Source organism: Pinus tabuliformis, chromosome 2_1 (genome assembly GCF_031772625.1).
Source record: "Pinus tabuliformis cultivar Carrire ecotype Pingquan chromosome 2_1, CPIR1, whole genome shotgun sequence".
NCBI classification, from domain to species: domain Eukaryota; kingdom Viridiplantae; phylum Streptophyta; class Pinopsida; order Pinales; family Pinaceae; genus Pinus; species Pinus tabuliformis.
In genome coordinates, this window is record NC_142299.1 from 376,862,658 (window position 1) to 376,884,600 (window position 21,943).

The 21,943-nt window shown below is 37.3% G+C and overlaps 2 protein-coding genes across 2 annotated transcripts in view; both read right to left on the reverse strand.

Moving 5' to 3' along the window:
* The window catches only part of LOC149200428 (L-arabinokinase-like), a 481,920-nt gene that overhangs the window by 169,919 nt on the left and 290,058 nt on the right, over positions 1–21,943 (reverse strand). Inside the window, exons 19-20 of the mRNA XM_089399573.1 lie at positions 16,494–16,624; positions 16,321–16,402 (exon numbers count right to left, since the gene is read on the reverse strand). Coding sequence (XP_089255699.1) covers positions 16,321–16,402; positions 16,494–16,624 — 213 coding nt within the window. The remainder of the gene's footprint in view (positions 1–16,320; positions 16,403–16,493; positions 16,625–21,943) is intronic.
* LOC149200429 (uncharacterized) lies at positions 197–3,488 on the reverse strand. Its single transcript, XM_089399572.1, has 2 exons — positions 1,007–3,488; positions 197–882 (listed from the first exon to the last, which is right to left on the reverse strand). Exon 1 carries the CDS (start codon positions 2,938–2,940, stop codon positions 1,252–1,254), a length of 1,689 nt encoding a protein of 562 aa, XP_089255698.1. The 5' UTR covers positions 2,941–3,488; the 3' UTR covers positions 197–882; positions 1,007–1,251.

The window sequence follows — 21,943 nt, forward strand, 5'->3', positions numbered from 1 at the left end:
ATGTTGCACACATCGCGATCGGGATTTAATCGGCGCCGGGAAAAAAGCGGAAAAAATCGTTAAAATCGGGAAAAAATCGGAAAAAAGCGGGAAAAAATCGTTTGGCACAAAAATATTCATTTTTTTTCAATTTTTTTCAATTTTTTTAATATCTAAACCATCTACAACATAAAATAAATACATTGACACATAAATATGATAAAAAAACTAATATATAAGATGTTCAATATCATTTCTAGCGCTAAAATCACACATAACATTGAATCATGTCCTGAATAGTAAGTCCTGAGTCCCAAGTCCAACTCAGCCTCAAAATATCAACAAAAAATATGATAATGTATCTCATCATGTCATAATGTCATATACAATAAAATGAAAGTCTAATCCTATTGATTTCCTCTGCCCCTCTTGCGAGAATATGGCACAGCTTTCTCTTTCCCTCTAGATGTAGAAGCTGGTGCCTGTGGTGGTGGAAATGGCAGTGGAGTCTGACGTGCTCTAGAAGCTGAAGAACTAGTAGTAGCAGCTACAGGAGGCTGAGGTGGACGGAGACCACGTCCTCTACTGGTGGTAGTGGTAGCCCGGGTAGCCCGGGTAGGCGGTGTCACCTCCTCCTCCTGCTCCTCCAACTCCTCCTCCTCCTGCTCCTGCTCCTGCTCCTCCTCCTCCTCCTCCTCCCCCTCCTCCTCCCCCTCCTCCTGCACTAACCAATCCTCAGTGGGATCCATGAGAGGCCTCTCGGTCTCAACCCTCCATTCAGCAGTGGTGTCAATCCCATCCAATGAGATGGCTTCCGTATCAGGTGTCTTCTCTAGTTGTTTCACCCACAATCGAAGATTGTAGTAGACATAGACCATGTCATTAAGTCTATGGGACTCCAACCTGTACAAAGTTCATGAAATAATAAATTAATAATTAATATTATAAAAAAAATATTGTTTAAAACTTTAATGAATTCAAAAATTTATTTGGAAATTTGCAATATTTTAAATGTTTAAGTGTTAACCTATTGCGCTTCTTGTTGTGTATTTTTTCAAATACACTCCAATTGCGCTCACATCCCGAGGAGCTGCATGTTTGGCTGAGGATCCGCACGGCAAGATTTTGCAAAAGGGGTACTCTGCCCCCATACATCTTCCACCATGCGTCTACAACAAAATTACAAAGAAAATTTTAAATAAACATAAGAAAAAAATGGAATTTGAAGAAACAATGAAATTTGAAACAAAGTTACAAAGTACATACTACAAACTAAAAAATACCTGGCATTTTAACCGTCCTATCAATGACAGCCATCTCAAAGCCAAATGTGCCCGCTGACAACTTATATTGCTCAATTTGTCTAGAGGCCTCCATACGTTCTTCTGAAGTTCTCACCATCTTCTGGACACAGGTTAATAATCCTTCCACGACCTCAACATCAAAATTAAACCCACATGCATAAGAAAATGCAGGGTTCAGGAAAAGGCCAGCAGCATGAATGGGACGATGGAGTGTGTTGTTCCATCGCTCATCAATGACGTTCCATAGAAGGAGTTGTCTCTGGAACCCATCATCTCCCTTGTCATCATAGTAGGACCGAATGGCTTCTTTGGCCCTATCCATGGCTTCATACAAATAGCCCATTGCGGGCTTCTCACCATCAACCAACCGAAGAACCTTTACCAAAGGTTCTGTAACAGCGCACACCTCCTGCACTCCCGCCCAGAAGTCCTCCTGGTATGAAACTAGTCTGCAGACGGCCTCTCCTTCTGGTTTGCGGCTCATTGTCGAAGCACGCCACTCCTCTGAAAGAAACATTCTCTTCAAATCCCACATAGAATTCAAGAGGGATTGAAGAGATATGAAACTCGTCGCAAACCGTGTAATGGCGGGGCGCACCAACTCTTTGTTGTTGGTGCATTTTCTCATCAAGCTAAGCACAGATGTGTGATTGTAAATAAATTTTGTGATGCTTTTTGATGAGTCAACAACCTCTTTGACAAAGGGAATTTTCCCAATGTCCTCTAACATCAAATCAATACAATGGGCAGCACAAGGTGTCCAAAATAAAGTAGGATGCCTGTCCATAAGCATTCTACCAGCAGCAACATAATTTGCAGCATTGTCCGTTATGACTTGGACAACATTTTCTGCACCCACCTCCAAAATAAACACATCCAGCAAATCACATAAATTTTTTGCATCTTTGATTTGATGAGTTGCATCAACAGATTTGATAAACATAGTCCCCAAGGGACAACTAACCAAGAAGTTTATAAGGGTTCTCCCCTTTTGGTCAGTCCAACCATCTGACATAACAGTGCATCCTGTTTGTGCCCATGATGCCCTAAAATCCTCCAATCTTTGGGTGCAGTCACGCTTTTCATCTTGAAGAAGCCGGCCTCTGAAATCATGAAGAGAAGGGAGTTTGTACCCCGGGCCAACACTGGCAACAGCATCAAGAGTAGGTTGGAAAAATGGATTATTCCTTATAATGCTGAAAGGAATATCACTCCAGAGGAGAAATTTTGTCATCAACTTGTCAGCTTTTTCTTTTTCAGTTCTTTTTAGCATTGAACCAATAGTTGGTTGTGAACCAGGTGTGGTTCGAGGAACAAAATATGATGATGCAGCTACCGGATTGACTGACGCTGCAGTAGAACCTGTGCCACTTGGCCCACTTCCTTCAACTGACCTTTTTAGTTGCCTTTTGAGTTCTTCTTTGGCGTCTCTAGTGTGCTCTAATTCTCCCAATGCTCTCATGGCTTTTTGGATAATTTCAGCATTTGTCTTTAGACAGGGCACCACATCATGTCCAGGGATTTGTGCAAGGTGGAACTTCAACCTGTACACCCCCCCGAATATTTCCTTTCCACACAACTTGCAATACAAGTTTTGTCTATCATTCGGAGTTTTAGGGTCACCATATTCCCAGAAAGGATCCAATTTCCTTGGCATGTTTGTTTTTGAATTTTGAATTTGCAAACCTATGGAAAAATAAGGATTAGGAAATAGGAATTTAGGATTACATAAATGATAATAGTAAATACAAATTACAATTTAGCATTTGCAAAATTACAAGCTAATTATTTCCAAAATCCCAATTTCTAAACCCAAGTTACCCAACCAAATGCCAAAAAACAATGAAAAATCAAAAAAAATAAACAATGTTTAAAGAAAATGAGAAAATAAAAATCAAAAATTGGTTCTCATAGTCATAACAAATAACCCATCCCAAATCAATGAAAAATTTCCAAAAATTCTTTAAAAACAATGAAAAACAAAGTTTTTATAGAACCAAAACAAAAAAAAATTAATCTACATACCTGGTTTATGGACAAATTGGCGATCTTGGCTTGGATTCCTCCTAAAATCGCTTCGATTCGCTCCCACAACGGACGGCAACCCTCTCCCTCACTTCCTCTCCTTCTCCTCCTTCTCCTCCGCGGCGGACTGCTGAATGAACAAAAAAAATTTCGTTTTTTCCATATAAAACCCCGCTGCCCGCGCCCCTCGCGATTTAATGCGAAAAAATCGCGATTTTATCGAAAAAATCGCGATTTTTTGAAAAAATCGCGATTTTTTCGATAAAAATCGCTATAAAAAAAAAGCGGCGATTTTTTGGATAAAAATCGCGCTTTGAATCGGCAATTTAAAAAAATCGCGATTTTCCGATTTTATCGCGATTTTATCGCGATGTGTGCAACACTGATATATATATATATATATATATATATATATATATATATATATATATATTGGTTTATAACTTTGGTTGTGTCAATTTAATTTAAAAGAAAAGGGCAATCTAAAAACTTTATAAAATTTAAAAAAAAAAATCCTAAAAAACATTAACTTCTAAAAAAAAAAATCATAAAAATCTAAAAAACTTTTAAAATTCAAAATTCTCAACATTTAAGAAATAAAAAAGGGAAAAAGGGGCTTCGTTTTTAATGTAAATTTCAGATATACTAAAGTTTTAAATTGAGATAAATTTCACATTTAAAGGTTTTTTAATTTTTTTTATATGGCCTCTAGCCCATTAAAAAAAAAAAAAAAAAAAAAATTATTAAATCTTTTCGATTTATTTCAGTCACATTTAGTCTTGCTTAGTGTATCGAAAAATTCACCTAAGGAATAATTAAGTTGTCAATTTAAAATTTCTTCTTGGTGTCTTTTTGTGCTAAGGCTAAGATCTAAAAGAAAACCTGTGTGGTATCAAAAATTTTCCTTAATTAAATGTGCTTAAATCTTTTATCCTAAGTTTAACTATTGGAGAGTGGTAAATTTTCCTAGATTTTGGGTCACTAAGCATAAATCTTTTAATTCTAGGATCTAAACTGGTTAGCATTTAAATTTCGTGGTTGTTTAAAGTATTTGTATCTCTTGAAATTTAATTGCTAAGACATTGCGCATCTGTGAAATTTGTCGTCATTGCTTGAATTACTTAATGATCATTATATGTTAGACATTTTGCAAATATTTTCAAGCAATTGTTAAAAAGCTTTATCGTGAAATTATAAATAGATTTCATATCTCTGTTTCCTAAGCAGCAGTTGCTAATCGATTACTTGGTTTTCATTTTTCTAACAAGATCTTTGACTCCATAAGGCATTGTTGGTATTAATCATTTAAAATCTAATCAATCTAAGTCTTGCTAGGCCTAAATCAAGTACTTGATCGCTTCGCTGTGTCTCCCGAACTGGTCAGTTCCCAACTAGTGCTTCATTCCATTTTTCCATAGGGTCTACCCCCCTTAGCCTGCTATAGGAAGACAGCTTAAACGGAGAGATTGGAGATCAGGGTGACAGCCTCCAATCTGAGCATTGTCACAGTGCCTAGACATTCTGTGCGATAACAATACCCTTTTAAAGTTTAATATTTATTTAGGACTTATATGGTTAGTTCTTTTATAATAATATAGTTTCCCTTTTAAATTTTAATAATTCAACTTAGAACTTATAGATTTACATAGTTCTTTTCATTTGATATATAATATATAATTTCTTTTAGTTAATCAAAATCCCTTGTATTTATATATTTTGAATAATGAACTAATTATATTATGATGGTGTTATAACAAGTACTCCACAAGTATATTCATTAGATTTTGGTACATTGGTATTTACTTACCACTTCAGTAATTGATTCATTACCTTATACTTGAACATTTTCCATAATTAGTTAGTATGCATACTAATGTAATGCATGTGATACATGCATATGTAGCTATCATATGCATGTCTCGTATGCAAGCTAATATTTCTATGTTCCTCATAACTCGAAGTGGGTCATTACAGCTTGTTTGCAGAATATTCACACTCAGGATTGTGCAATTGAAGGTTCAGAGTAGTGAGCAATATAATCAACTTGACAGTGGCTACAATAATAATTAATTGCAGTAGTGAATCATACCTACATATATTATAATTTTTCACTTGTACTGTAGGTGTGGATGTTGTCAAACATGCCTAACTTCCGATTAGTTTCGTGACAAGTTAATAGCCCAGATCAATAAGAAGCATATCACAAAAATTGCAAGCTCTCAGTCTGAGATACTTAGAGGTAATAAGGTTGCATAACAATAGCAGGCTATCTCTGAAAATATGTATTAAATATAGATTGCACAGTTCATATTATTTCCCAGAAGTTTGTCACAAGGGATAGTCATTTAGGTTGTTATACATCTACCAATAAACATGTCTAGAAGGCCAAGACTTCAACAAATTTAATCTCAAGATCTTCATTGGTTTTATCACTTAAATTGCTTCAAAACTTCTTATGCTTCATGCCCTAGTCTCAGACTTCAAAAGAACCAAGAATTCTGAAATGCCATTCTCAGAACAATGCTGAAATATTAATGAACTGCTTCAGGGATGCCCTAATTCAAGGGCCGAAACTTTAGTAACCCTCCTCCAGGTCTTAAGAAATCACCACACAGGAGTCTGCCCTAATGAAAGGGTCAAACTACACCACAAAACACCATAATTTAGATGTGCGTATGTGCCCAGAACTGCTTCTAGTAGCCCAGCAAAACTCTTTTAACAGAGATCAGTGAATATGCTTTAGTGTTGTTCCAGAATTTGTTTCTAAGAGAGAGCCGAAAGGATCCTAGTCTAGGTGAAAATCAAAACACAAGCACCATGCCATACAAAACTTCAAACTATCTGAAGTAACCTCGTCCTGTGCGAATCCACCAATCCTTGTGCAGTAAGAGCTTCTGAAGATAGTGATCCACATCAACAAATAATCACAAGTCTGGCCGCAGAGAAATGAGTAAGCTTTCAGAGCTTGAACTTGGCTACCTAGGATAGGGATCACAAGAAAATGAAAATCCACCTACAAACATAAGTAAAATATCCCAATGAATCCCAATAGCCCAGAGATCATAAATCACAAGCCATATACTCTCATTGTAATGCCTTCTTGGACTGATCTTCAATGCTCCTCAAAGGCCACAAATAATTTCAGAGGAATCAACGAGTTCCTTACATATCTTGATCAGGATCATATGAGTCTTCATATAGTTTTTGATAAACATCTAGGAGGGGCAATTGACTTAAGCTTTTGGAGGGAAGAACCTTTTAAAAATTTAAATTTCAAATAAATCAAAACTCCCAACAAATATTGGACCAATAAAATTTGAAATAAATCGACCTCCAAGTTTTGAACTATGATAATTTAATAAACTTTTATTTTACCCTCCATAGTTATAAAAAAGAAAAACTTTTAATCCCTTCATTCTTCTTATGAAATGTGCCATTTGTCTAGCCAATGGGTAACTGCCACATTATCAACTAGTTCGGCGCTATTGACCACAAGATGGGGTTGTCAACTATGAACTAGCATGTCTCTCAAACCGTTAGGGTTGACAAGGCATGGCACACACTGTCAAAATCGACATGACGAAGAGAATCCAATGAAGGTGACATTGACCAAAAAGACTTTAAATTGACTTGTCATTTTTGTCCTTAAAGGCAGAACTCCACTCATTGCTGCTTTGGTTGACATTAATGACAACCTTAGTTCATTAATTTATGCCAGAACAAGCCTTCAGCAAGCCTCAAGTTGAAGTCTAGGGCAAAACTAGGGATTTACTAGAGAAATATTTGCCTAGGGAAAATGACATCAGCCCTAAAATGGAGAAATTAGTCACAGGAAGAGGTTGACTTTGAGGGAAGAACCTCACAACCAAGTGTTGAATCCCTCAACAAGGCAGCACAGTCAACCCTAGTTGAAATAAATCCCTAAACCTAGCTAGTGGCTTTCCTTGAGAAGCTAAAAATCCGGTTTGTGGAAGAAAAGTGTGCAATCAAGATAGTCTTTTGTGTGATCAACACGTTGAATAACTTGAGCATCTTGACCTTGGGTGATGGAGTCTATGGGATACCTACTGAGGAAAAAATACTAAACCCTACAAGGAGTAAGGGAATATGAAACCCTATGATTCAAACCCTAGCGATCATTTTTGTGAGGAAGCAAAGTCAATGAGGAGAGCTAGTCTAAATATTCCCTCATGGGATTGTTATACAAATTCTAAGAAGGATATGCTTACAATACCACTGCTAAGATTCCATAGAAAAATATTCAATAATTACTAGCACATAGAATCCATAGACAATAAACATTCCATGCAATAGCAATAAAATAAATTCCAATACAAAGAGAACTTACAAGATAGATGCATGAATCAATCCTTTATGGCTTGAAAATGACATCTATAATACCTAAGAATAGCTCCATAAGAAAAAATCCAATGTAGATCACATCTCCACAAGGTACAAGATAAATTTCACCTAGGCCAAAATCTCTAACAGAGCAAAATTGATCCACATGGGATGATCCATATGAAATGAAACTAACTCTACTTATATGAGGTTTAGATCAACTAATTTAGCCTAATAAAACCCTTAAAAATAAGTTTGATATGAAGTAGATGGGTTACAAGCCAACCCGTTAGCTAATGAAAAAATAGTCCAAATTTTCCCATAAGTGTGAGTCAGAGCCTCTCTAAAGGTTTATGCCGTGCCCAATTAGGGATCCAAATGCCATATCAAGGTGTGTTAAGGTGCCAAATGTATGAAGATGTTTGGATGATCCAAAATTTGACGGATTGTCCCCAAATCCTCCTCTGGGATCCCAAGTGCAACTAGGGCACCATCAAGCGGTCTCCACGGGTCTTCGACTATCAAATAAGGCCTTCATCTCTTCAGCGTTATGGCTTCCTCCGATGCAACAAACCCTCCCTAGTCTCTCAATGGGAGACCACCCTCATCTCGGCTCTAGATCAGCTCTTTCCCATCAAGTTGTGTCAAGGCTAGCCTGGGGGCACACTGGGTCCAATGGTGTCATCATGAAGAATCCTTAAATCCAGGTCAAATCTGACCAACATCCTAGGTCGTAGAGGTACTCTTGGACATGTGTCATTTGCTCATGTTGTCAAGAGGGTATAGTCTCTCAACATTGCATCTGCCAAGGTCATGTACTTCTCTGAAAGGCCTAGGTACCTATGGAGTGGGTTCCCTCAAGATCTAGGTTACTGTGGACCACCTACCAAAAACAACATGAACTCAAGTGAAAGAAATCATCCATCAAAGATTAAGATCAATAGTCATCTAAGTGGACCAAACTTGAATGTTAAGGGCATGTTAATACTTCAAACAAGATCACCTTCTGATATCTAACTAGACCAAGTCCCATAAAGGTGTTCCCTATCTTGGTAACTGATGGTTCCAAGGTCGACCCCTCAATCAATAGGTGTTGATGAAAATAATATGGAAATGAAAAGGAGAGGACTTCATGGCCAAGTGCCATGGTCTAAGGTACCAGCTTATGGGGGTGTTTTCCACATCCCGAGTGTATGGATGCAAGAAGGGAGATTTCGTGGAGACATGAGTTACCCACTCAGCCTAATTTTTCTACCCGTCTTGCGCACCTTTTACTTCTCAATTATTCCTTGTAATACCGCATATAGCTCAAGGGCTAGAGCTTTCCTTTTATAATGTAGCAATTTTATTACCCCTTAAAATGAGTCAGTACATTGTTCATCAAGGTTGGGACATGCAAGGGTTTTGATTTGATGTAATGGAGTATCATGTGATTAGGAATCGAGTGATGGGCATATCAGGAAGGTAGATCTCATGCTAAGACTTTGCCCACTTGCTAATCTTTATGTTCCAGCCATCATTGCATTTTGATTTTCTTTCTTTTGTTTCATTGTGGCCATGATATGCTCTTTCTTTTCTTTTACTTGCATTGACGTCCAGGGAAAAGTTTCCAGACCCTACTTGTTATGTAAAAATTAGTTAAGATTATGTAAAAATTAGTTAGTTGTAGTTTATTAGGCAAAAGGGTGTGACCAAAGATCATGCCCGTTCACCAAGAGGCACCTAAGGCAGTATATAGCCAGGGCCTCTCACAAAAATGTAATCATCATTCAATTATTAATAAAATATTTACTTAATTCTGTTTATTACGGAAGTTTTATACTTCATCTGGTATCAAAGCATGTTCGCTCCTTAGCTCTATTGATCTGCTTCCGCACCCTATCCTTTCGTGGTCCAACTGTGCATCTATGCCAGTCGTCCCCATCATTCCACTGTTCTGCCATCCGTCCCCGCTATCCGCTATCGGCATCGTTCCAAGTCTGTCTGCCCTGTCCTTTGTCACACCCTGTCAGCCTCGTCTCCCTATCTCTCACCACACTCGTCTTCACAACCGTCTACCTATGCTTCTTCGTCGCCATCCACAAATTGCCTTCTACCGCGTCCGTCCATCCAACACATTGTGCCCTTGTTCCACATTTCCCCTTCGACCACTGCACTCTTTCCAACAGCCAGCTGTAATCTGTTACCCGCGGTCACTGTTCCATACCTTTATGTTGTCAAACGATACCCACTACCTTGTTTGCCGCCAACCAGCGTTTATCTGCCCACGTCTGCCACCAACCAACGTGGCCGCGGACTCTCCGGTCGTGTGGATGGTCATGTCTATCCACCGACACCATTTCACATAAATTTTAATTCAATATTAATTTTTATCGTTATATATAGTTATAATATATATAATTATATTATATTAAATAGTTATATATTATATACGATATATAATATATATATATATATACATATATTATATAGTTTAAAAACTATATGTTATATAATTTAATTATTTAAAAAAATAATAATAATAATAATTTAAGCTGGCAGACAAATTTACACCCCCACAAACTTGCTCCATGTCAATGTCAATGGCCGATTTCAATAAAAGATTGATTGAATTGGAGAATAGGATTACTAGCCACTCTGATGATTTCAATAAAAAATTAGCCGATTTCGAGAATAAGTTTAATGGGCATTCTGACGATATCAAGAGGCTTCAGGATACGACAAATCGAATAGAACTACAGATGGGGCAGAACCATATCCAATCCGAAATGAATCAAAACCAGACCTTGGCATTGTTGAACCACTTGTGTAGAAAGAATGATATTACACCCGAACAACTACTCCAATAAGATGGAGGAAATCAACAGCACAATTCATCAGACTCAACAAAATCAACAGATTCTCAAGAAAAAGTTGAATCTCCATAAAATCAGCAACGCCCCACCAAGGAAACAGTTACGTGACTTTTTCAAATAAGCAACTCTGGGATACATTTACCAATCAACATCCTTTTTCGCTCAACCATTAGCAACACATCAGCTAAGCGAAAAGGTCGAGATGCCTAAATTCGATGGAAACGAAAAATACAATGTTGCATGGATAAATAAAGCAGAAGAATACTTCGAGATTTATGACATCAACGATGATGATGAAAGGCTTAGGCACGCATCCATGAAAATGGAAGGAGAAGCATATAATTGGTATATGTGGTGGAAGAAGACGACAATCGCCATCAGTTGGAGGAAATTTGAAGATGCAATCTTTAAAAGATTCCAAGGTGTACGGGAAGAAGAGTTTTTTCAGCACTCATCAAATTACGACAAAAAGGAAGTGTGGATGAGTACACTCAAGAATAGGAGACCTTAGTGACACGAGCACTTGGGTTATCAAAATCTCGTCTAGTTCAATCATACATCTCCAGACTTAAAACTCATTTACAAGTAGAACTTGACCTTCATGACATTAAGTCAATAGAAGTAGCAAAACGAAAAGCAAAAACTGCTGAAAAGAAATTTGAACAAATATTGTGGTCAAAACCGGAAAAAGTATATTCAAGAAGAAAAGTGCCCCACTCTGTGGATTCAAATAATACAAGATATGTTCCACCACATCGTCGTGAAGCTGAAAAATCTAATGTGGAAATACAAAGGATAAAAGAAGGCAAATGCAAACGTTGTGGTGAGAAGTGGGACCCCAAACATAGGTGTGCTAAAGGAAAAGAATCAAAGAACCTATATAATTGTGAAGCAACTAATGATTCAAACAGTGAGGATTCTGACATAGAATAAACAGAAGATGCCCCAGAATTCTCACCAGAATTAGATGCCGAAAGTGTTCCGCAAGTGTCACTATGAGCTATGACAGGTATATCACAACCTCAAACTTTAAAGTTGAAAGGACATAAAAAGAAGAACAACGTAGTGGTTCTCATCAACTCTAGTAGCACACACAATTTTTTAGATGCAACCATGGCAAAGAGACTCAATATTTTTTCATTTCCCTTACCAAACATGAAGGTGATGGTAGCTGACGGTAAGAAGATTGAAAAAGTAGGGAAATGCCATAAGGTCAAATTGCAGATTCAAGACTTTAATTTAGAATCTCCATTCTTCACTGTACCATTAGGTGGAGTAGATGTAGTCTTAGGTATCCAATGGCTACAAACTCTAGGCACTTATGCTGCCAACCATCAAGTACAATTCATAAGATTTAAATGGGGAGGTCAGAGGTACAAATTACATGGATTCCAAGCACCAGAGAATCAAATTGTATCATCATCTCAGATGATGAAGATGATTTGAAAAGGAGCACCCGCTTATGTAGTACAATGTCACCAATTAGAAATGTTATCTGCAAATATGATCAGTGAAGAGTCACCAAAGATCCAAGATCTAATTCAGAAGCATGAAAAAGTATTTCAAGACCTGCCTATGAAAATGCCTCCTAACAAGGAAATTGAGCATACAATAGAAGTCAAAGCAGGGTCAGACCCTGTCAACATCAAGCCATACCGATATCCACATCACCAAAAGACGGAAATTCAGAGATTAATCTCGAAAAGTAAAAGTTCGTATGCTGCTCCAGTGGTATTGGTAAGGAAGAAGGATGGTTCATTCAGGCTATGCATTGATTATAGAGGATTAAACAAAATAACAATTAAAAACAAGTTCCCAATTCCCTTTATTGATGAAATGTTGGATGAGCTACATGGCGCAAAATACTTCTCAAAATTGGACTTAAGGTCAGGCTATTATCAAATCAGAATCAGGTTGGAAGACATACCAAAAACGGCATTCCGAACACACGAAGGTCACTATGAATTTAAAGTAATGTCGTTTGGGTTAACCAATGCACCAGCAACGTTTCAAGCAACTATGAACGAATTATTTCGTCCACATCTTAGGAAGTTTGTATTAGTATTCTTTGACGATATTTTAATTTACAGTAAAACTTGGAAGGAGCACTTACAACATCTGGATAAAGTTCTTACACTACTAAAAGAGCATTAGTTTTAAGCAAAAAATCCAAATGCACCTTTGGGAAGGAAGAAGTAGAATACCTTGGACACATTATATCCCATGAAGGTATAAAAGTGGACCCTAATAAAATCAAAGCTATAAAAGAATGGACCAAACCAGTTAATGTATTAGGTTTGACTGGGTATTACCGAAGGTTTATTAAAAACTATGCACATATAATTGCGCCACTGACAAACCTTTTAAAAAAAAATTCATTTCTATGTGATGAGGAAGCAGGAAGGTGTTTTGAAAAATTAAAGGAAGTTAAGTCAAATGCCCCGGTATTGGCAACACCAAATTTTTCTAAACCATTTATCATCGAGTGTGATGCTTCTGGATTCGGTATAGGTGCAGTGTTAATGCAAGAAGGGCATCCAATAGCTTTTGAAAGCAGGAAGCTCAATAAAAGAGAATGCCTCAAGTTCACATACAACAAAGAAATGTTCGCTATTATGCATGCACTAGCTAAGTGGAGGCAATATCTTTTGGGAAGTAAGTTCTCCATTCGAACAGACCATAACAGTCTCCAGCACCTCCTTCAACAAAAAACACTTTCCGAAAAACAACAAAAATGGATTGAAAAACTTGTCGCCCTTGACATGGAAATACTACATAAAAGGGGAAAAAACGATGTAGTAGCCGATGCCCTATCCAAGAAAAACGAAGAACCAACACTACTTGCAATCTCAGTTGTTGTTCCTGAATGCCTTAACAAGATTCGAAGTGAGTATGCCAAGGATCCAGAAATAACGGCGATAATCAATAACCTTCCCAACAACTCAAAATTTGAATGGAAAAATGATATTCTATGGTACAAGGGAAGAATCTATCTAAATGCAAATTCCAAGTTTAAATTTAAGATACTCAAGGAGTCACATGATTCACCGTCAACCGGACATGTAGGATTCTTTAAGACTAACTACAATGCACGTAAATCCTTCTTTTGGAAAGGAATGAGTCACGATATTCAGAAGTATGTAGCAGAGTATGACACCTGGATTACTTCACCCTTTAAACATTCCAAATCAGAAATGGGAAGAAATTTCAATGGACTTTATTGAAGGATTACCCGTATCTGAAGGCAAGGACAAGATTTTCGTAGTGGTCGACAGACTCACCAAATATGCTCACTTTATGGCAATAAATAAATCATACTCAGCTAAACAAATCGCTGAAATATTTTGCAAAAATATATATAAATTACACGGTTTTCCAAAAGTCATTGTGAGTGATAGAGATGCCAAATTCAAGGGTAATTTCTGGAAGGAGTTGTTCAACCACATAGGAACCTACCTAAATATGAGTTCCGCAAACAGATGGACAAACAGAAGCTGTCAATAAATGTTTGGAGGCCTACCTATGTTGCTACGCTACAGAAAAACAAAATAAGTGGGCTCAATGGTTGCATCTCGCTGAGTGGTGGTATAATTCTACTTATCATACATCAGCAAAAATGACGCCATTTCAAGCTTTGTATGGATATGAGCCCCCAAAATGGAAGGATCTAGCTATTGTCCAGACAAATCTACCTGCTGTTAAAAATCAATTAGAAGAAACCCAAAAATCGTCCAAATACTGAAAGAAAACTTGAATAATGCAAGGAATCGTATGAAGCAACAAGCAAACCGAAACAGAACCAAAAGAGAGTTTGAAGTCGGAGAATGGGTGTTTGTCAACCTCCAACCATACAAGCAATTGTCCTTACAACAGAAAGGAAAAAACAAATTGGCACCAAAGTTCTATGGACCTTATCAGATCAACAAAAAGATCAGCCAAGTTGCGTATGGTTTAAGCCTTCTAGAGAAAAGTTGTGTTCACAACGTCTTCCATGTCTCGTGCCTTAAAAGGGCACTAGGCGAACATCAATCAGCGCAAACAATGCTTCCATCCCTGGATGATGACGGAAGGGTTATTCTAGAACCAGAAGGTATTTTATCTATTTGAGAAAGAAAGCTTCGACGTCGTACAATCAAGGAATACTTGATCAAGTGGAAGGACTTACCCGAAGAAGAAGCTTCTTCGGAGACCGAAGCATTTTGTCAACAACATCCATCGTTACGTATACTTTGAGGACAAAGCAGTCTTTCAAGAGGAAGCCAATGTTATGTAAAAATTAGTTAATATTATGTAAAATTTAGTTAGTTGTAGTTTATTAGGCAAAATGGCATGATCAAAGATCATGCCTGTTGACCAAGAGGCACCTAAGGCAGTATATAGCCAGGGCCTCTCACAAAAATGTAATCATCATTCAATTACTAATAAAATATTTACTTAATTCTGTTTATTACGAAAGTTGTATACTTCACTACTCAAGGTATGTGAACCTATAAGTGCCAAATCCCAAGGAACCAATGACAAGTTGAACCCGAAGAATGGAGGTGAGATATGGGGTTTGTAATGTATCATGGAAAATGATAAGTATGGTATAGGGGAAGATGAACACACAATATCAATCAAGGTCTTCCAAGTAGTGCCCCTCCTATAACCCTAAGGACCTTAAGGGAGGTCCCACTAGACTAAGGCTAAAAATTAAACCCCTTGCTAAGGTGAGATAACAAAATTACGGCCAAGATCGGTCAATCTTTTAGAAAATTAGATCACTCATTTATCCATATTAAACGCCCAAAACAAACAAGTATAAGAACTTGATTGCAAAATGATCAAAGTACCCTTTGAGTAGCAGCCCACCTTCAACTAAGTGCAAATGCCAGATGGTGAGAGGCACATGGTTGATGCAAATAGTGGTGGCACACAGCATATCATCATCCATTGGTGGCTATCAAGGGCTGCTGGCTGGCTAGCTGTCCAGCTGGCTGTCAAACGGAGGTGAAAAGTTTTCTCCTATGGGGTTACCCATTTTGGTGGATAACACATCCAAACATCAACCTCGTATTCTCTTTTTAAAATGCATTGTAAGATCGTAATTGATGGAATTGTAAATATTGTCTCTTATTTTCAAAAGTTATCTTTCGATGATGTAAAACCGACGGTTTTCTACTCATCCATGATGCTAAAAACGTATTTGGTAATTCCTAGTCTGACCTCATTGCAGCACTGCCTGCATTAAGGTAATGTCTCTTTTCATGTAAGTATTTTAATCTACTGTATAATATAAGCTGCATTCATAATAAACGTGTCAGCAATTCCTTTTTTATCTTTAGTTTTTGCATCAAGGAGTGTAAAAAAAACTTTTGATCTCTAATGTTTACACAATATAAGCTGTATTATCTCAAATTAAAGTAATCTTGTCAGCAAAACCTTGATCTTCGGCATTTAAATTAGGCTGTATTTTTTAAAACTAAAATAATATTGTCAGTGAATTTTTTGTCTTTAGCCTTTTATTAATGTCAATGAACCACATTAATTAGAGGTTAATTAAGAAAGTAGTTGAATAATGTATTACATGGTATATAAAAGAAACACGACGTTGATATATTCAATAGCTTTTTTCTAAAATATAGTACATTCACCATATATGTGTTGTTTTCTTATGGCCATGCATCTCCAATATCCAACGCTTCCTTTGAAACAAAGGTACATGGCAATACCATTAGAACACGACTTACAAACAGACAACAAATTCACTTGCAGTTCAATAAAAATTATAATTTTGTTAATGACTTTAAAGACTGAAAATGGGGAGAACTAAATACCAGTATGCTGATACCATCATCAAACTGCACACCCAGCTCACGAATTAAAACAAGAATTGTTCCCGCAACATATGCAGCCCACCTAATCACAATCAACTTAAATGAACACAAAGCGCAAGTCTACAGAATTATTGCAGTTTGCTTGCAACCAACTCCAAGAGCGGGAGACTTACTTCTGGGATGGGTCTTGTGCAAAATATTTCCGTGCTTTCTCATACGTAATAGGACCATTTGCATCTATGAAATCTCCCAAATCCATGTCAAAAGTTGGAGCTCGATTGCTCATTTCTGAACCAAATGAGACCTGCATAAGCATTTTCTATAGGTAAGCTCGTAAAGAACCAGGCATAAGGCAATGTAATCTGAATTTAAAAACAAAGTCATAGATGAAGCAAGTCACATGCAGAATAAACATTGTAATTCACTCAGGTGAGAGAGAAGCCTAAGTAATTCAAGTATTTAATTTTATCTACTAGGGCACCTTTGGACATAGAAGTTGAAGATCAAAAAAGTAATGGAAACCTGATTGCCTTACTCCCTGCATTCCTACTTGTTCTTATACTCATATTTTCTGCTTAGAGAGGTATACTAAATCGGGATTTTCCATCTGCATAGATGAATACTGCACTTAAGACCAAATGCAACCCCAGAAATGAGATTAAGAGTGTAAAAATCAGACAAACTTTGATATAAAAGAGGAGACCAAAACAGACCCCAGCCGACCTAACTGATAGGGATAATTTTATTCACTATTATGATTAGAATTTATTCATTTTTCCTTTTAATTTACTTTCCATGTATATCTCACCCTCTTTGTTGAGGAGCTCAATAAATATGGACTAACCCAACTAGCATGACTTCCTCTCCTCAATTTACATCGGTAGTTATTAAAAAGGTTTTAGTTCCTTAATTATCTATCGCTTGTCAAGCGTCAGGAACATATAAATGCACAACAAAGTTTTTAATAATATTATATATTCAAGTCAAGTTGAACTGATTAATAGATAGAAATTGAAAGTAGGAAAGAATTCAAAAAAATTTACTATAATGAGATGTGAATGTAACTTCCTCTAGCCAGAGTCAAAATATAGAAAAATGAGAATGTTTTCTAAAATTCTATTCAATGCCAAAGTCATTCTACACTCTCCAATAATGAAAACAAATTGTTTTAACAATAAAACTGAAAACTTTAACACAACAGATTTTGCTTTTCTGAATTTTCAATTCAGAAAATATCTCAATATTTAAAAACAAAATATAAAGCTTATATGACTGTCCATGATCTGTAAACTGCCGTGGATACTACAGTTTGTCACAACAAATCTGATAAAAATTTACTAAAATCTGAAATCTATACTATGAGGGTTAATTTTTCCTTCTCTCTTCCAGATTATAAAGTTATCGTGTTCTACTTATGCATGCAAAATATAAAAAGAACAAAATAGATGACAGATGACAACAATCACTCACAAACCATAAGACACCAAGATATGATCTGGGAAACCCTTTCGGGAGAAAACTCTGCTAGAAGGTGAGGCTGCTCTACTCTCTCTCTCTTTGTTCAACGGAAAATGGTGCACATACAAAGGACTAGGATCTTTCACACGTGGGCTGCTACAAAACACAAACACTCTCTGTTCTGCCCTCTCTTTATCCACTTTAAGCTACTCTGCTTAAATATGGAACAAATGCATTAGAATAAACCCCCTTTTCCTGCTAGTGGCCTAGTTATAACACAACACAATAGCCAACTAGTAGTTAATTCTAACTCCTCAAACTCTTAACTAGACTTACAATATTGACCTTTTTAGAGTCTTATTCATCACGATCACGTGGCTAGCGCCCTTTCCATGAGTAACGGGGTTAACGTGGTATCCTCTTGAATCATCATGGTCAAAATAGGAATGTGAACTTCCGGGTGGCATAACTTTTGCATACCAACTTTGTTTGAGGTCTTTCCTACACCACTGGAAAGGTATCAAGTATAGAACAATGTCAGGGGGTCTTGTGCAAGTGAGAGTTTTTTGGACCCCAAAAAACTCAAGAAATGCCTAAAACTACCTCCAAAAGGTTTAAAACCCGAGTTCGCTAAATTGCAACCTGCCAATAAAAATGGTCCTACGAGCTAATTCCTCCAATTTTTCTAATTTCAGAGCATGAAGATGGATGACAAATAATATAATGATCCGATCTAAATCAAACCTCCCCATTTTGGGAGGCTTTTAGTCTCCAAAAGCTTTTACTTACTGAGGTGAGGAAATGTTTCCTCTACCTTCCCCTGGGGTACAACTTAGCCTTGCTTGGAAGTTATCCTTTCAACCCAATTTGCCAAAGGTCATGATGCCCATGTCTTGTTGTTCTAGACCTTATGTTGCATTGGTATTTAGGATGGAGTAACAATGGCAACGTCGGGACACATCCCTAGGACGACTAGAGAGCACCAGCAAAATTGTCAAAGGGACGAAAAATTTTATATATATATATATCTTCAAAATTCACTAGCCATGAACTTTAGCTTTAGCAAAATTAAGTGTAATTATTTTCAATTCGCAATAAGGTCCATGAAGGATCTATGTCTTCCTTCATATTTCTTCTTAATGGTGATTATGTTAAACATTAAAGGCATTCCCTTCTCAATAGGTTTTGCAAACTTTTATAATTGTGTTGGAAACCACTATAAACTACTTTGGCTCTATAAAGAGATTATATTCATATTTCATATTGAGAAAGCAATTGAATAGGAATTCATTCAAACATTTAGTACCGAAACTTTTATCCGATTGTTGTCACAATGCGTGAGGTTGGGATGGTGGAAGCACTGAGCTCGAATGACTCCAAGAAACAGATGTACAATATGTAAAATTTGAGATGATCCCAAAAATGAGAAAGAACAAAAAGAATAACCACAAGTACTAGCCATCATATGATCTTTCACTTTCAAAGGAGCAATGAAGGGGCCAAGGGCTCGAAGGCTGGAACCCTAGCCTCCACAACCCTCGTCTTTCTGTTGCTCTTCCACTTGGTATACGATGTCGCCTTCTGGTGGGTCTTCTGTTGTCGTTGATGCACAATTTGGGAGTTTTCAGCGTTGAGGGGGGTGGGGTCTTTGGAGGTCGGTTGCCCTACCATCGTAGACTTTGTTTCCTTGTTGTTGTTTCCTTCTTGGGTTATGAATTGCCTCCGACCAGTGTTCCTCCTATGGCTCTTGCTCATTGTTGTTGTTGTTAGAGAGGTTTGCTTCATTTGTCGTGGGTCGCTTTCCTACTCTGTGGCTCATGGTTTAGGGTCTTTTTCAGGTGTCTAGCTAGTGATTCCTCTATCTGGCTTCGCTTTTTTGTGGCATGGTTGCACATGGCACAAGGGTTTGGGATCTACTAGCGGCTAATTGGGGTCGTGGACCTTCTTCGGCTTTCTTCTGGGTTAGGCCCTCTTAACTTGGTCCCCTTTCAATTGACTGTATGCAGGCCTTTTCATTTCGTATTTTCTGGGGGTTTCAGTGCTGGGTTTTGATCATATGTATGGACCTTTGCGGTTCCAATGTGGGGGACTGATATTGGAGCCTTATGATCGTTTATTTTGTAAAGGTTGTTCGACAATCTCCTCAATGCGTTTTAGCATTTACACAATGTATTTTTGTTTCAGTAATAAAAATACAGGATCTTTTCTCAGGAAAAAATGGTATTGGCCATCATACAAAACCCATGTTTTCAGCTACAATTTCCACAAATATTGGTTCAATGCAATACAAAAATAGTGGATCAAAAAGACAATCATGTTATTCAATCATTAATGTCCATGATTGCCAAAACTGAAGATATATGCTTGGATTATCTCTTAAATCTTCCCGGAACATTTATGATATCTAACAAAAACATCTACGAAATCTATTTGTATCATACCTAAATCGACCTGAAACATCTTGGCGAGGCCAGCAACACCATAAGCCCCCAACAGTCTACAGAAATTTCCTAAGGATTCCACAAGTCCCTAGATTATGGGAACACAAGGTATGTCTCTCTTTTTTTTAAGGGAACTTTTGTCAACTCTTCCTGAGCATCTAGTCCAAATCCTCTACAAAAGTGGGGCATGTTCCTCTTCCTGATCCACCATGGAAGGCTCATAGAGTTACAAATTTTCGACATCACCACTAAGTAAATGTGCATGAATGGGGGTAGGCTAACTCTATAGGTGTTATCTCCCACATTTTCCAATATCTCAAAGGGACCTATTTTCGCTTGGATTGTACAGGCACCGCAACAATGGCTCAGGGCAGGGTCGTCACTCTGATGCCTGCCCACTCCGTTCTAGTTGTCTACTAACAGCAAGCTATGGGGGGTAGTGCCTATGGAAATGATGTGATGGAAAATAAATTAGGAACCAACTTGTCTGGGAGACACAGTTGAGTGGCCTAGCTACTTGGTAAAATTTAGCAAGATTAAGGATTTAATTAGATTTAGAATTGAGACCAGTGCCTTATGGAGTCAACATTTATTGCTTATTGCGAATTAAAGCCAAGTAACCGGATGGACAATTGTCGCTTACATGATGAACTAACCTATATGAAATGCAAGTCTTAAGATCTAGGTGAAATGCAAGAATCTTGGTTAATTTTAGATTATATGCCTAATCTAAAATTGAACCTTTCCCTTAACTGTTTTGAGAAACAGTCTTCAGAGTAGGTTGTGAGATGGAAGCCAACAAGAAGCAAGCAAAGGCTTAATTAACGATACCTCCCCCTGTGTTCCAACCACCCAATGCCTCTAGCGCTACAGAGACTGTGGCTCTGACGACTGCAAGGTCACTGTGTTAACCACTAAGAAGAGCTAAATCTCTCAATCTAAATGAGAAAGGGTTGTCCTAAGCGTCTATCAACCAAGCTTACGCTTGGAGGTAAGCTATTAATGCAACTACACTTAGGATGAAATACAAGATTATGAGTGAATTTCTTAGTTTAATGTTGTTTATATGATTTAAGTACTTAATGTTTGATTTATGGTAATATTACTTAACAATGTATTGAAAGATAATCTTAAACAAGGACAATTGCTCAATGATACAAAATGTCAATCACAACCCTCAAGATGCACCAATTATGATCTTATGTTAATATCACAATACCAATTAGATTTTAAATGCCCAAAGATACTCAATACCAACAGAATTTACTATTAGAGCACTTTGGAGAGTGAGCTTATTAGATGTGAAGTATGAACTTTATAGCATATAAACTTGTTGAAGTTTCTAAGTCTACCAATTAGAAACCCTCCATGCACTTTACTGATTTATTCCTACCTACTTGTTCCGTTACTTAACAAGTTATTTACAATGTAAATACTGAAAATAAACATTAGTGCATGCTCAACATATTACAGATCATCAACTGAAGGAAACAGAAACAAGCACACAAAATGACACCGTTATTTTTGGACCAATGTCCCCGGAAAAACCCAATGCGGGAAAACTGGTGCAGCTATCTGAGGGTTTTCTTATTAAGCAATTTCAGAGTACAATCTGGGTGCCAAATCCGGCTTACCCAATAGAGAATTCCCTTGCCAATAGTACCTCTCAGTCTAAGACAAATGTCCCGCTTGAAACCCCGGATAAACCCTTCGACAGTTCCTCA

Bases quoted from the DNA above. Each gene is read 5' to 3' on its own strand.
- LOC149200429 (XM_089399572.1), bottom strand. From the start codon at position 2,940: ATGCCAAGGAAATTGGATCCTTTCTGGGAATATGGTGACCCTAAAACT.